General features: G+C 38.2%; 1 protein-coding gene and 1 long non-coding RNA gene across 2 annotated transcripts in view; one reads left to right on the forward strand and one right to left on the reverse strand.

The window, feature by feature from the left end:
- Nucleotides 1-608: 608 nt before the first annotated feature.
- On the reverse strand, nt 609-11,139 carry LOC148054498 (uncharacterized). Its single transcript, XR_015706678.1, has 4 exons — nt 11,002-11,139; nt 10,548-10,650; nt 5,231-5,337; nt 609-686 (listed from the first exon to the last, which is right to left on the reverse strand). It is a non-coding gene; the product is annotated as an uncharacterized LOC148054498 (long non-coding RNA).
- SEMA3E (semaphorin 3E) overlaps nt 9,695-12,854 on the forward strand; it is a 155,122-nt gene continuing 151,962 nt past the window's right edge. The window contains exon 1 of the mRNA XM_009462920.2: nt 9,695-10,347. Within this exon, the coding sequence (XP_009461195.1) occupies nt 10,233-10,347 (115 nt within the window). The 5' untranslated portion in view covers nt 9,695-10,232. The remainder of the gene's footprint in view (nt 10,348-12,854) is intronic.

A 12,854-nucleotide genomic window follows, 5' to 3' on the forward strand; every position in this document is an offset into this window, starting at 1 on the left:
CTAATATTTCATTTGCTTCCTGACTCTTTTTTGAACTGTTCCAACCATGTCTCTCCAGTCCAGGGACAATTCACGCGAGGGATGCCTCTTGGCAGGTGGCACAAAAAGGCTGCACCAGTCTTTGTCCTGCACTGTCCTTCAACACTATCTCTGTAGGCTTTGCATCCTCAGAAAAGCTCACAAGCCTTCATAACTCACCTGATGGCACGCAATCACAGAACCTTAATTTTGTTTCATAAAAATGCCAAACTAGTGAACTGCAACACAACCCCCAAGGTATTGTTAGACAGTTTGAAACTAACAAAACACACAGGGTGATAATCACACCTCAGCAGCTCAGGATCACAGGGAAACCTTTGGTCCACGCTTTATGTAAGTGGATGTGGCCAATCTGCACTATAGTACATGAACAGTATGGACACAGGCCAGTTTGTGCCACTCACTCTTGTAGCCACAAAGCATCCCCCAATCCTCTTAGCATTGGAGAGGTACCTTCCAATCCCACTTCCACCCCTGGCCCCCCTTTGCCTGCCCTCATTTCTCTGGAACCGGCTCTGCCCTACTTACCCCATAAAACCTCAGTTTTCCACCACCTCAGAACTGATTTTTTACTGTACAGATGCAAAAAATGTGGTCTCTACCTGGAATCAGTTTCACAGAAATTATCATCTCTTTTGGAGGAATTCCTGAAATGGGAAAAATAAGTTTAAAACTAAGGAATAGTTTGTTCTTTTCTAACACTGTTACTGGGAACAAAATTTTTTTTTGTTTTAATTCCTATTTTTCTACTACTAAAAAATTCAGGATTTTGAACCCTGACCCAGAAAATCACTTAACCGCATGCTTAAATTAAAGCACATGAATGCCACTGTTGAAATCAGTGGGACTGTTTGTAGTCTGAAGGAGAAGTCTGAAGTATTGCCTTGGATTACTGGAACAGAAGTGTATTTTATTTATTGTGTTTTCAGTTCTCACAAATAGTGCTGCAATTAACTTGATGTAACCCCCAAAATTCAGTTTGGAGAATTTAATGCATAAAATAGGGGGTTTTTTGAATTAATATTTTTAGCATATTCACATTTCTCACCAATAGAGTTATAATTTCAGGATATTTGGTGTTCCTAGCTGTCCCTATTAATAGAAATTGAATCAAGTCATTTTACACAACCAGAAAACGAGGCCATCCTGTTTCTAGCCTTTTTGGTGATGCAATAATTTGGCTCTGAAACCTTAGGAAAATATAACTGAAGGAATAAGAGCTACACAGAATGCAGAAGTGATACACAGGAACCAAAATGAGAGGGTTCTGCACTTTACAGACCGCTTTTGTATTCCAGATGATTTAACAACTACCTAATATTTTAATTATAGTTATTTTTAAAACTTTATCATAGTAACTGCTATAGCAATTATGCTGAGCATCAAGTAGCACAGCAACCCCAGACTGTATAACTTGCTGTATTGTAAATCAGGGCTTCCCCCAGGCAGCCATAATTTGTATGTCCTTCTGGTTTTGCCTACTTTAACTTTTCTATTTTAGGGAATACACATGTGCTTTGTGTTAGAGCAGGGAAGTCATAACAGACTAAACTACAGTCCATGGTGACTTTCCCTTTTGGGTCATGCCCTCCTTTGGTGTTGGAGGAAGATGGTCACTTATATAAAAACAAATTATGATTCAGAGAATCCCTACAGAGAGATTAACCAGAGAAGTGTGGTTTTCACTGTGTCCTCACCGAGTATACAAAGTCCCTACATAAATAGTCTAGTACTGGTCTAATTAATCAGCTCTCTAATCCTTGCCTTGCCCATTACATACAAAGTAGTTTGTTAATTCAAAATAGACATGGTCCTGAGCCACAACGTTTATAAGATCATAGCATCAAGGGATGGAAAACAACTGATACATCATCCGGTACACCTCCCCAGCAGGGCAGGATATGCTAGTTAAAAATGACCCAAATAACATGGCTTTAACCACATCCCAAGCCAGTCAGTCCACTGTCTAAGTCATCCTGCTGCCACGACACTTTCCTAGATTTTTCTTGATACCCTGTTTCATAGCTCCAGCCTCTCACTTTGAATTCAGCTCAGCTATGGCAAGGGAGTGAACCTCCCTTGCCTGAGGACAGCTTTCCACATTCATACAGACAATTGCTCGCCTCCTGTTTATGCTTCTATCTCGTTGCTGTTCTTTTGAATTGGGGAAATTTATGTATATGAAATTTCTGTATCAGCCAACACAGCCTTAGGATTCAATTTTTGCTTTGTTTCTCACATCTGGCAATACTACTGCACTTTTACTACACAGCTGTAAAACTGGATTTCTGAGTAGTTATTGTAATGACTGTAATCATTGGTTTTGTTACTGGAACAATGTCAAATGACTATGAAGATGGCAGTACCTTAGCAGGTGAAGGTAATACTTGTCCATCCTTAATAATGATATAAATGATCTTAACAGGCAGACAACAGATTTCCCTGAGATAAAGTATTCACTTATCTAGTTGTAAAATAGACTGACTCACTCTCTCACTTCCTCAAGGTTGTAATTTAAAGGATTAACTTAATGCTGTTTGATACCCTGTCCAGAGACTTCTTGTAAGTTCAAGTTGTTGGCTCTTCAATAAAGAAAATGTATTAAAGCCTCTGGTTTGGTCTTTGTTTTTTTTTTCTTTTTTTTTTTTTTTTCCTTAAGTGAATGTGTTGGTGGTTCAAATAAATATCTGTCTAGACAGACGTCAAAAGTGAAATCCAACGATAATTACTTTCTTCATGATAATAATAAAGCAGATGGCAAAAAAAAGTGTCTATGGTGTAAGGAACACCCAAGTTCTGAATGCAAAGCCAGATCTTTTTGTTTCAACTATTGCACAGCAAAGGGCAGTAAGTCAATCAGACAAGAAGTTCTCTTACATAGAGGCATTATTGGCTATGGTTGTGTATGTGTGTGTGCATATGGTAAAGCAGTTAGAAATGTAGCAATGGATTTTTTTGTTTTTCTCCTTTGAAAGTGAAGATCTGGTTAATGCTGGGATTTCGAAAGATCTTAAAGGAAACAGATATTGTTCAGTTCCCACCACACTGGACTCCTCATTCCTTTGAGACCTTTTGTACAGAATTTGAAAGATTTGACATCTCCTGCACTTCCCAAAGCTGTCTATTGCTACAGCGAGATCAGCCACTGCTCACCAGGAATTGCTGCAAAATACTGGGGATTTGTATGCTTCAGTACTCAGTGTTACAGTACCCAAACGTTAGCTGCTTGACAACTGTAAAGGGATTCAAAGCAGGATATATACCTATGAGCATCTTTAAACCAAGGAGAGAATTAATGCTTTGACCACTGTGACACAGAAGCATATCAACTAAGCTTCTTTCTGTATTGCAGTTGCACTTCCAAGCATGCTCCATATTAAATGCCTGAAAGTGTGTCTTTAGATTCCCTTCATCTTTTCTTCAGTTTTTGGACCCACATTGCTGTCACAAGAAATCTAATTCATTCGTGAAAGCAGATTACATCCCACTGATGCAAATCATAGCATATACCAAGTCTTGCACTCTGCTTTTGGGATCTGTCATGGTGTAGGTATTCCACTAATAGGTGTAAGTAAAAATACAAACTAAGCGTAGCCCAGGACTTATGTCCAGACTGATGATGTCATCACCTTGCTCAAGAAGGAATGTGGAATCCATTAGTGGGCAATAAAACTGGAACCGATTTTCAAATATTTTGCATCAAAATGCATTTGCAGCTTTAAAACCTGCAACTGATTTGTGGTCAAAATGGTTTATTTTTTACAAATGCTTTCCCTTTCACCTTTAAGGTAATAATTGCATCAAAAGATGGCCGTAGGCTTCGGAGAGAAAATTTGTGGGTTATATCTTCATGTGTCTGATCAATGAAAGTAAACTTTTGTTTACAGCTGTCTCTGTTAATGGCCAAACCACTTCATTCTTGCATAGAGAAATTAATAGCTAAGAACTGAAGCAACTAAATGGCATCTTTAAGGCATAAAATATTGGTTTTGTATACCTAGTGTTTTGTTTGTTGTTTTGTTTCTTTTTTAAATAGTGAAGAATCAAGAATCAATAGGAAGCAAAATCATTTAAAGGGAGAACTACACAGTATTCATATTGGTCATTTGGGATAAAAAAGGGCATCATTAACTTTTAATAAAATATATTCCTCATTCTGAGTTAATAGGAAATATCTGATAGCCATAATTACTTAATATTAGACTTTTGACCATTACATTTTTATTTCCTGCTCAGTGATCAGTGGAAAATATGACATGCCATATTTCATCTTGATCTTCAACAAACAACTGTTTCTTTTTTTTTTCTTTTGAGACACTTCAGCAATTATTTAGTAGCAAATATCATCAAAAATACATTCCCCTAGAGAAATCAGTAATTTGATTTTCATCCATAACTAACCATACAGATTGCTGTGACCCATGTACTAATTGTAAGTCAGGCACATGGAGTTGCTTTCAGGAATAAGATACACTGATATGCCATTTTTTTAGTGCAGCCTATAAACAAATCCCTCAAGAAGTCTGCATTTGAAGACAGAAGCATTTATTCCACCTGTTTTTTATAGGTTAACCAAGGTATGCAATCTATGTCCCAAGTAGTATTGACATTCACCTGTAATTAGTCATAGAAATGATGCTACTGCAAACAACAATGTTCCAAGGACAGTATGTTTCAATATTTACCCGTCAAAACCCAGCCTTTCTGGAATTAAGAGGAAAGTAATTTAATTGAAAATTCTTTTTTTCCTCCAGAGCATTAATTTACCGTGTAATTTTGTGGTTAGCTTGAAGTACAGGTTCATGTTCTGTCAAACTCTTTTGCTTAATGAATATTGTCTAAATTTGATCTTGGATCAAAGAGAGAATGCGCTGTGTATAAAACAAGAGAAATAATGCTTTCCCGTCCTGGACACATTACATATAAACACATCTACTTTCACGCAGTGTTAAGATCCAACAGTTGCAGACAAAAGCAAAGGCCTAAAACATTTCTAATCTGAAAATTCCATATGAGGACTAAGTTTTATTATTATTATTTCCTGTTATTTCCTTGTATCAAACAGGACCTGGCAACATTCTTCTGCTATCAGTTAGCATATCCTCCCTAGGGTCAGTGGGGTCATCCAAGCAGTGGTTCTGCTCCTTTCGTTGAGAGAGATCCCAGAAGATATTATTGAGAGATTACTCACCTGTCGGATCAGCTTTTTCTTGTTCTTGTTATGTCTTGTCAGCACTCTTACTTAATGTGTCCACAGAATTTTTTATGGGTTGATTGGGAGTTATGAGGCTGCAGTACCTGCAACATGTCGATGACAAGCAGTTCTGTGTTACTGTTTCTTCCAGTACTGCTGACGCAAGAGAACCAGTTACCAGTTTGTAATGGGGACTGGAGCAAACATGAATTCCCACCTCAAAGGCAGAGATAAGGCAGAGATAGCAATTACATGGTATATAGATTTTTCCTTCAACTCCTACATCTGTTCTAAGGATTTCTATATGATAGAATTTGAAAGCTGACATGCCAACAAGAACTGCAATGCCCAGTGGATAAGTAGTGGCATAAAAAAGTTTTGCAGATGAAGTACTGTAAAAGAAGAAGTTCTTCAAGTGTCTTTTAAAACTTTGCCTATTAAATAAGTGAAGATATGATTACCTGTGCAATACAGCTACCACAGGTTACAGTACTAATGCAGATACAGGCATCATTACCTTCAGTGAAAGCCACACAGCTCCTCTTGGATTTGCACACCTCCTTTAGACCTTCAAGCATAGCTCAATAACGAAAGAGAGAATTCCTGCCATGGCTCAGTCTATCGTCATCAGAAGAAGGAAGCAGTCTTGTAACTTTTAAACCTTGTTTTAAGTTATGGTTATGGCAATTCTTGGACCACCCCAGCGTTAAAATTTCTAAACACTTCATTTTGCTTTATAGTTATAATGTTTAGAATTTGTTATTAGTGGTAGTAGCTGCAGATCTACTTATTTATATCATGCTCCTGCGTTTACATTTCACTCTATCAGTTAAACTTAAACCAGTTCACACAATATGTCAGAAGTATTTTCTGCTAGAGTGTTTAGATTTACAGTCTCAATGACTTCATTAGAATTGCTCTGGATCTGCAGCGGCTGCAGCAAATCAAACTATGGTTCACAGACTTTACATAGCAATTCACTATTAATTTGTAGCTCTTTTACTGTACATAAAGAATGCAAATGTACACAACAACCTTATTTTTTGCTTTTCTATTAAGAAAACCTGTTACCTTCCTCTTCAGGACAGTGCAATTATAGGGATTCTACCCCAGCAATCAAATACGGGGTTTGCATTTGAATTTTCAAACGCTCTTTACTTACAGGTTTACAGGCATGATTTTTTATTTATCTGTCAGCATTTACTTAACTGGAGATATTACTACTGAAACAAACTCAGGTTTGACAAAGATCTGTTGTATTTGCCTTATTAACAGAAAATAAGCAGCAAACCCACCTTGTTTACTCTTCAGAGACCCAGCACTGTACTATATGCAGACACCACAGCCCTGGGGCACCTGTGTTTGTACTCATCTAAGACTGAATCCTAATATTTGAACATCTTGTTGCCATCCTTCTACCTACTGTTTAAAATCCTTTAGGAAAAAGTCTCTCAAAACACCCCTTGAGGCAAGACCATATGCCTATTTAATTGAAAAGATGCTGAGGCAAAGAGCTTGACTGCCTTGCCTGAGGCCACAAGTTTCTCCTGACTTGAAATTGTGTGTACCTTTCCACTGCTTGCTTTGCATCAAAACCTGTTGTGCAAGGTTGTAAGGCTTGTGATCCTTATACAACAATTTAAGAAAAATAAAGTGAGGATTAACTCTGTGAGATCATTAACTTTACTTAGGAAAAAAATCAGTCTCCTGCATATACTGATATGTGAATTTTCCCTTTCTCTTCTATTCTGTTAGGTCTCTTTCCAGTGCAGGCATCTTTCCCTGTGCTCAGCAGCCTTTCCCAGCTTTCCCATGCCAGCACCTCTTGCTGACAGCCAAAGCCTTAACGTCAAGCGGCAGCTCCAGCTTCTGCTTCTGCATCTTTGCTCCATGGCCCTTCCCTCGGCAGGCAGGGGAAGGAGCCTGAGGCACCCGCACCGCCCACCCTGCTTGAGAATCAGATTTCAGACAAAAAAGCTTTGTCTTTGGGCACAAATATGAAAATCAGCGTGTTCGGGTATTTCTGACTCTGCTGGAGCTCCAGCCCTGGGTCACATTGTGTTTGTAGGGAGCCAAGGAGCTGTGTAATGGCTGGGGATGTGTGGGTTAGAAATGCGTGTGAGTGCATGTAAGCTCACATTGGCAGGGATTTGCTCTTATTTGTGTTTATGTCTTGTTTGAATAGACCTGCTTCACACTACATCTTATCTAAATACAAAATTGGGCCCATAGTTTCCAGCAGCTCCCTTGTCCCTTCCACCACCCAGTTCCCTTTCCCCAACTGGAAAAATGAAACCTGAACTTTAAAGTTGGGGAAATTGTTTTGAACTTGTCGGACTAACTTTTTGGTTTTCTGAAGGTTACCTCAGGATACCTGAAGTCTAACTATTCAGTCTGTTGAGCATCTACAATCTTAGCTGCAGCCTGGGAAAATTAATAAACAAGACCCTACTACAGTTTATAGAGGACTTCTAGGGAGAGGCAAGATTTTGGGGCTTGCACTAATGTTTCCTTTATTCACTGAATATGGTTTTAGTTTTCATACTGTGAGCTCACTTTTGTATTTTTGTGTCCTTTTTGAAAATACATACATTAAATTAGGAGTGTTAAGTTTTCCATATCAGGATCCTTCAAAGATAAAATTCCATTTAGACTATCTCAGAATCAGAAATGTTTAAATTTTGCAGATTTATGTTGAGAAAGAGTGAGTCTTTGAGAATTCTATTAACTGAATCTTTTTTTTTGAGGAAAAATGCAAGTATTTCAATAAGAACTCACAGAATCACATCCAAAGACAAATGAAAATTTTCAGTCCTCACTAACCTCAACAGGCACCACATCATGCTCATTTACAGCAGACTTTAATGGTCAAATGCAGAACATTTATATGCTTCAGTACTACAGAAAGGCGTCAATAATAATAATCCCGTCGGGTAGATGATAAGCTCATGTATGCTGAGGTCAGTGCTTGGAGGCAGAGCCTACATTGCCTTCTCCACTGAAAATGTCTCAAGTACACATGCTGAGCTACTGCCAGACAGTCGGCACATCAGCATAAAATTCAGTGCAACCTGCAGTTGTGTGCAAGAAATGGAGCAAATAGCTGTGTGATTTAGCTCTTGCTCCTGTGGTTTAACTGCTGTTGGCACAGTTTCCAGCTGATTTAAAGCAAGCGCAGGTATGTGTATGTGTCCTGCTGTTGGAGAACTAACAGGTAGACATGACCTCCTCCCCGCTCCTGATTATACAGTCTCCAGGAGTCCTTGGGCACTGTCATGATTTACTTCTGTCTTTTCACCAAAGTTGCATTTTTTTTTCTGTCCTAGTAGTTTGTATTTTTTATTCTTCTTGAACAGATCTGTCTTCTCCCATCCATGTATCCTGCTATTACAATGATTAACTATATTATTGTACTGGGTTCTTCTCAGTTTGCCGGCATACATAAATTTCTTATTTAATCTTTCTCTCCAGATATCATTATCTTTTGTTGGCTACAAAATTTGTTTGAGTGCATTATTGTCAAATGCATATATTAGTTTTCATTTTCCTTTCTTTGTGATTCTTTTTCTGTGTAAAACAATGACAAGTATAAGGATTTAACATGACTTTAATTCTCCATCCCATTAAAAAAAGGGCAATTGTTAATGACTAAAATGCACCTCGCAAAATTCTAAATGATTCTATGCATGAGGTCTTAATTACAGAGAACTTTATTCCTTAATTAATGTATTCCGGAAATAGATTTATGTCTTGATACATAAAAATTTAGTTCTTGCCATGGGTATATTTTTAAGTTACAAATGACACGAAAAAGAAATGAAGTTCTCTGATATTTTTTAGGTGCAATATAAGAGGTAGCTGCTTGACACTTGTAAATCTGATGCTGTTTATCAGGTTATCACAGCACTTTGCTCAGGTTTTTTTTTTTTTTAAATACTACCCAATCCTACAGGCTTTTAGTCAGATAAGCAAATTTACTGACATGTATAGATGACCTAAGATTCCAGACTTACAGACATTTAAAATGTAATGGAGAGAAGCCACTGTGTAAAACCACATTTGGAAAAAAAAAAATCACAACAACTAAACCTTTTTTTTAAAGTAAGAAAGGATATACAACTGGAATCTTTTTATTCTGATCCACTTAGTAGCATGCTGTTTAATGACTCTAAGTGATAATGTACTTAAATAGTTAATGCAAGGGTTAATCCTCCTCTAAAAATGAGCTGGGAACAAAAGCTGAAATGACTTTTTGAAAGGGAGGGATGGGAGGAATTCTGATCTTTCTGCTGATGCTTTACAACGTGAAACCATGAAGCAATTGAGGAATCAGTGCACGGCACGTGGGTTAAAATGCTTCCTAGAAGCAGTTAGTACTGTACGCTGCCTCAGCCCTCCCTGAACTTTCTCAGTAAATACAGCAGCCTGACAGCCCGGCTTCCCTGCTGGGTGGATCCTGCAACTCCAGGAGGGAATGGCACTTCTTGTTTTTAATTAGCAAAGGTGAAAGGTGAATTAAAACTAGCTGTTTGGCAAGTCAGAGCAAGGGGCTGAGTTCTGAAGAGCACCAAGGAGGAGGGTGCTTTCTTCTTTTTTTTTTTTTTTTCCCTCCCTCCTTCTCTGAATGAATTGCCTTGCAGGAGGGACTGAAAATACAGCTTCTTCCTGAATCCACTGGCAGAGTTACTAAAGAGAGCTCAAGACACAACACTGCAGAGTAACGCCTTGGAATGTCCTCGCACTTTATAAACAATTGTCCTAGGGAGGGAATATTTTTACATGACATTTGCACAGCTTGACAAAAGGCTAGCTGAGGCTGTGTGTTTCTCTGATGAACGCTGAATTTCCCATAGAGATACCCCACAAACTGACCAAAGAGAGAGATCTAACTGCACTGGGAAAGTAGAAGTGGAACTTGGAGCCTTAAAAAAAACCCACCAAAACAACAAACAAACAGCAGCAGTTAAGTGAAGAGTGCAAGAATTTGATCTTGGGCAGGATGGCATCTGCCCAGGACCTTTTAATCCTGGCACTATATGGCTTGTTACTAGAGTTACCGACTGGATGTCATGCAACAGATACAAGGCAGCCAAGGTTACGTCTGTCACATAAAGGTAGGTCAGTGTGTCAGGTTTTTAAAGACTTTATGCTAATGCAAGTTCATTGACTGCACTGAAAGTATTGCATTGGGGTTAAATTATGGTCCTTTGACAGAGTAAAATATTCCTGTTCAGAAATCTTGTGAATTGTTTCCTTGTACTAAACTGTATCCATAATTAATTTTACAGCATTCAGGAAGATTTAAGGCACTTACAGTGATGATTTCAGGCTACTGAAATATTCTTCTACCTGAAAGTGTGTCAGATTTGCTTGTCATTCTGTCGTATCCTCCATGCTGTCAGAAGGATGTCTGGTCTCTAATAAGAGGGAAAGAAATGGAGAAGATAACATGAAATTATTGCTGAATAAATATACTTTTATGCTTCAAGTAACCCTTAAACAATTAAATGTCTGTTTCACTTTTAGAATTCTATCTATCTACAAATATAGCTAAGGCAAAAAGACTGAATTCCTCTGCAACCATATGATTCATTTTCTAAACTAGCAAGTGTCATCACACTATAATTAAAATGACTAACTGCCAGTGTAAGACTGCTTGCAGTTTAACTGAGTTACCCAAAGAAAAAAAATGTTATTTTTTCTGAGATATGTATGTAGAGTACTTATAACTTTTTTTTTTGTTTTAAATTATTTAAGTTTCAGTTTACCTGAAGCCTGAACCATTCTTCCTTAGCTCCTTCAGAGTACGTCCTTGTTCGTTTCTGGATTGCATGTGATTTAAACTCTTCCTTATGATTTGGTTTTAATCCTGTGTATGTATAAAAATACCTGTGCACAACCATGACATTTCAGTTCTCTGCAGCAGTACATACATTTGTAGGTTATGTACTTAGAAATATATCTATATATATATAACAGGCAATTATTGCAGTAGGAGTGAAAAAATGTAAGTGTGCAGGATAAATTGATGATTGGCCAATCAGTAATGTTTTGATATTCTCTCTTATGCAAAGATGAAAAGAAAATGCCTTTTTGCTGACATAGTTTGGAATGAGCAAATGCTAATTTACTCAGGAACATTTCTATGGTTATGAAAGTGATAACTAAGCTGCATCAGTGTGAAGTGCATTAGAATACCTATTTTAAGTATGGCTAAGATTTAAGAATTAGCATCAGCTACAGCTCCACGTGTAGACAGCCTTAGTCTAAACAAGGTTTAATTGTGTTTTATATAGCAAGCTAAATTACCAATTATAAAGAGAGAAGCTGAATAGGATAATTGGTCTGAATGTCTTGCTAGGAAGCTATAAGAAATGGGGTTTGTTTTTATAGGGCAGTGAAACACGTTTTAAAGAAAGAAAGATTTGCCATGGAAAGCTGTCTTGTAAGTGAACAATTAATTGCTTTCAATGAAATAAGTTATATGACCCCTTTTAATACATAAACCACTTCTTTTTTAGCCTATGGTTTCAGAGTACAGTAGGAATGAGTGACAAATGCTGATTATATAATCCTTTCACATCTCTTACTGTTGAAAATGCGCATTTGAACACTTAATTCATTTCTAGGTGTAATTACTAAGGCTATCATTATTATTGATATTTGTTTGCTTGTGATGAGGTAAGGGAGATGAGAAAAGCACAGTACTGTTATGTTGGTTCAGGACTCTGGCTTAGCTGCCAGTTTTGGCAAGCTCCCCACTCTGGTGCTGCGACTGTTAACCGCTTCTGTGCTCACTTGTAGAAGTAATTGTTTTTCCGCTGCTTGGAATCAGTGTACATTTCACTGCATACTACTTCCATTTTCAGCAGGGAGCCAGTAATTTGGCCATAACACATCATAACTCTCATATTTTCAAGGAGATTTTAAAACTCCCATTTCTCACAGAGGGCCAAACTTCCCCTGCCTGATGTCAGTTCACTCAGATCCGATGACACAGAAAGATCTGTCCCAAGTAAATTCTCTACCATGGACACACACATCACCATCTTATATTTCGCCTTGTACAATACCCTGTCGCATTTTTGACACTTATGAAATGTGACTGATTTTACAAGCTGTGTTGCAGTCAGTGAGTGCATGACCACTTATGCTGAGCCAAAGGTTAGAAATGGCATACCTGCCTGCACCCTGGGAACAGCTACTGCAACTCTCCCAGCCAAAAGAATGTAGCGACCAAGCATGAAGACAATGAGTAAATGTCATTGCTGTATTCACTAATCAAACAGGAACAGCAGGAGGGTCCCTCATCTTAATTGCTTTGACTCCAGAGAGGGGCTGCTGCGAGTACCAGCTAGGCATGGGGTAGTTATGAACAGGCGGCCGTGCACCCTCTTTACAAAGCTGCTCCAGCCTGTCCTGTGAGTTGCTGTGTTGGTACAGATGATGAAGCCTGTATGTGTAAATTTTCAGTGTGGAGTAGCTGTAAATTCAGTTCTAAATTCCACTGCAAAGACCCTGAAACATGAAAGTAAGCATGCCTGCTCACTCCCTCCCTTTGTAACTGTGGATGCTGGTGGTTAATTGGGATTCAGGCCATTGCAAGATAGGCTAGTGCTGA

Source organism: Nipponia nippon, unplaced genomic scaffold, assembly GCF_047370975.1.
Source record: "Nipponia nippon isolate SJK-2023a ecotype South Korea unplaced genomic scaffold, ASM4737097v1 scaffold_3, whole genome shotgun sequence".
NCBI classification, from domain to species: Eukaryota; Metazoa; Chordata; class Aves; order Pelecaniformes; family Threskiornithidae; genus Nipponia; species Nipponia nippon.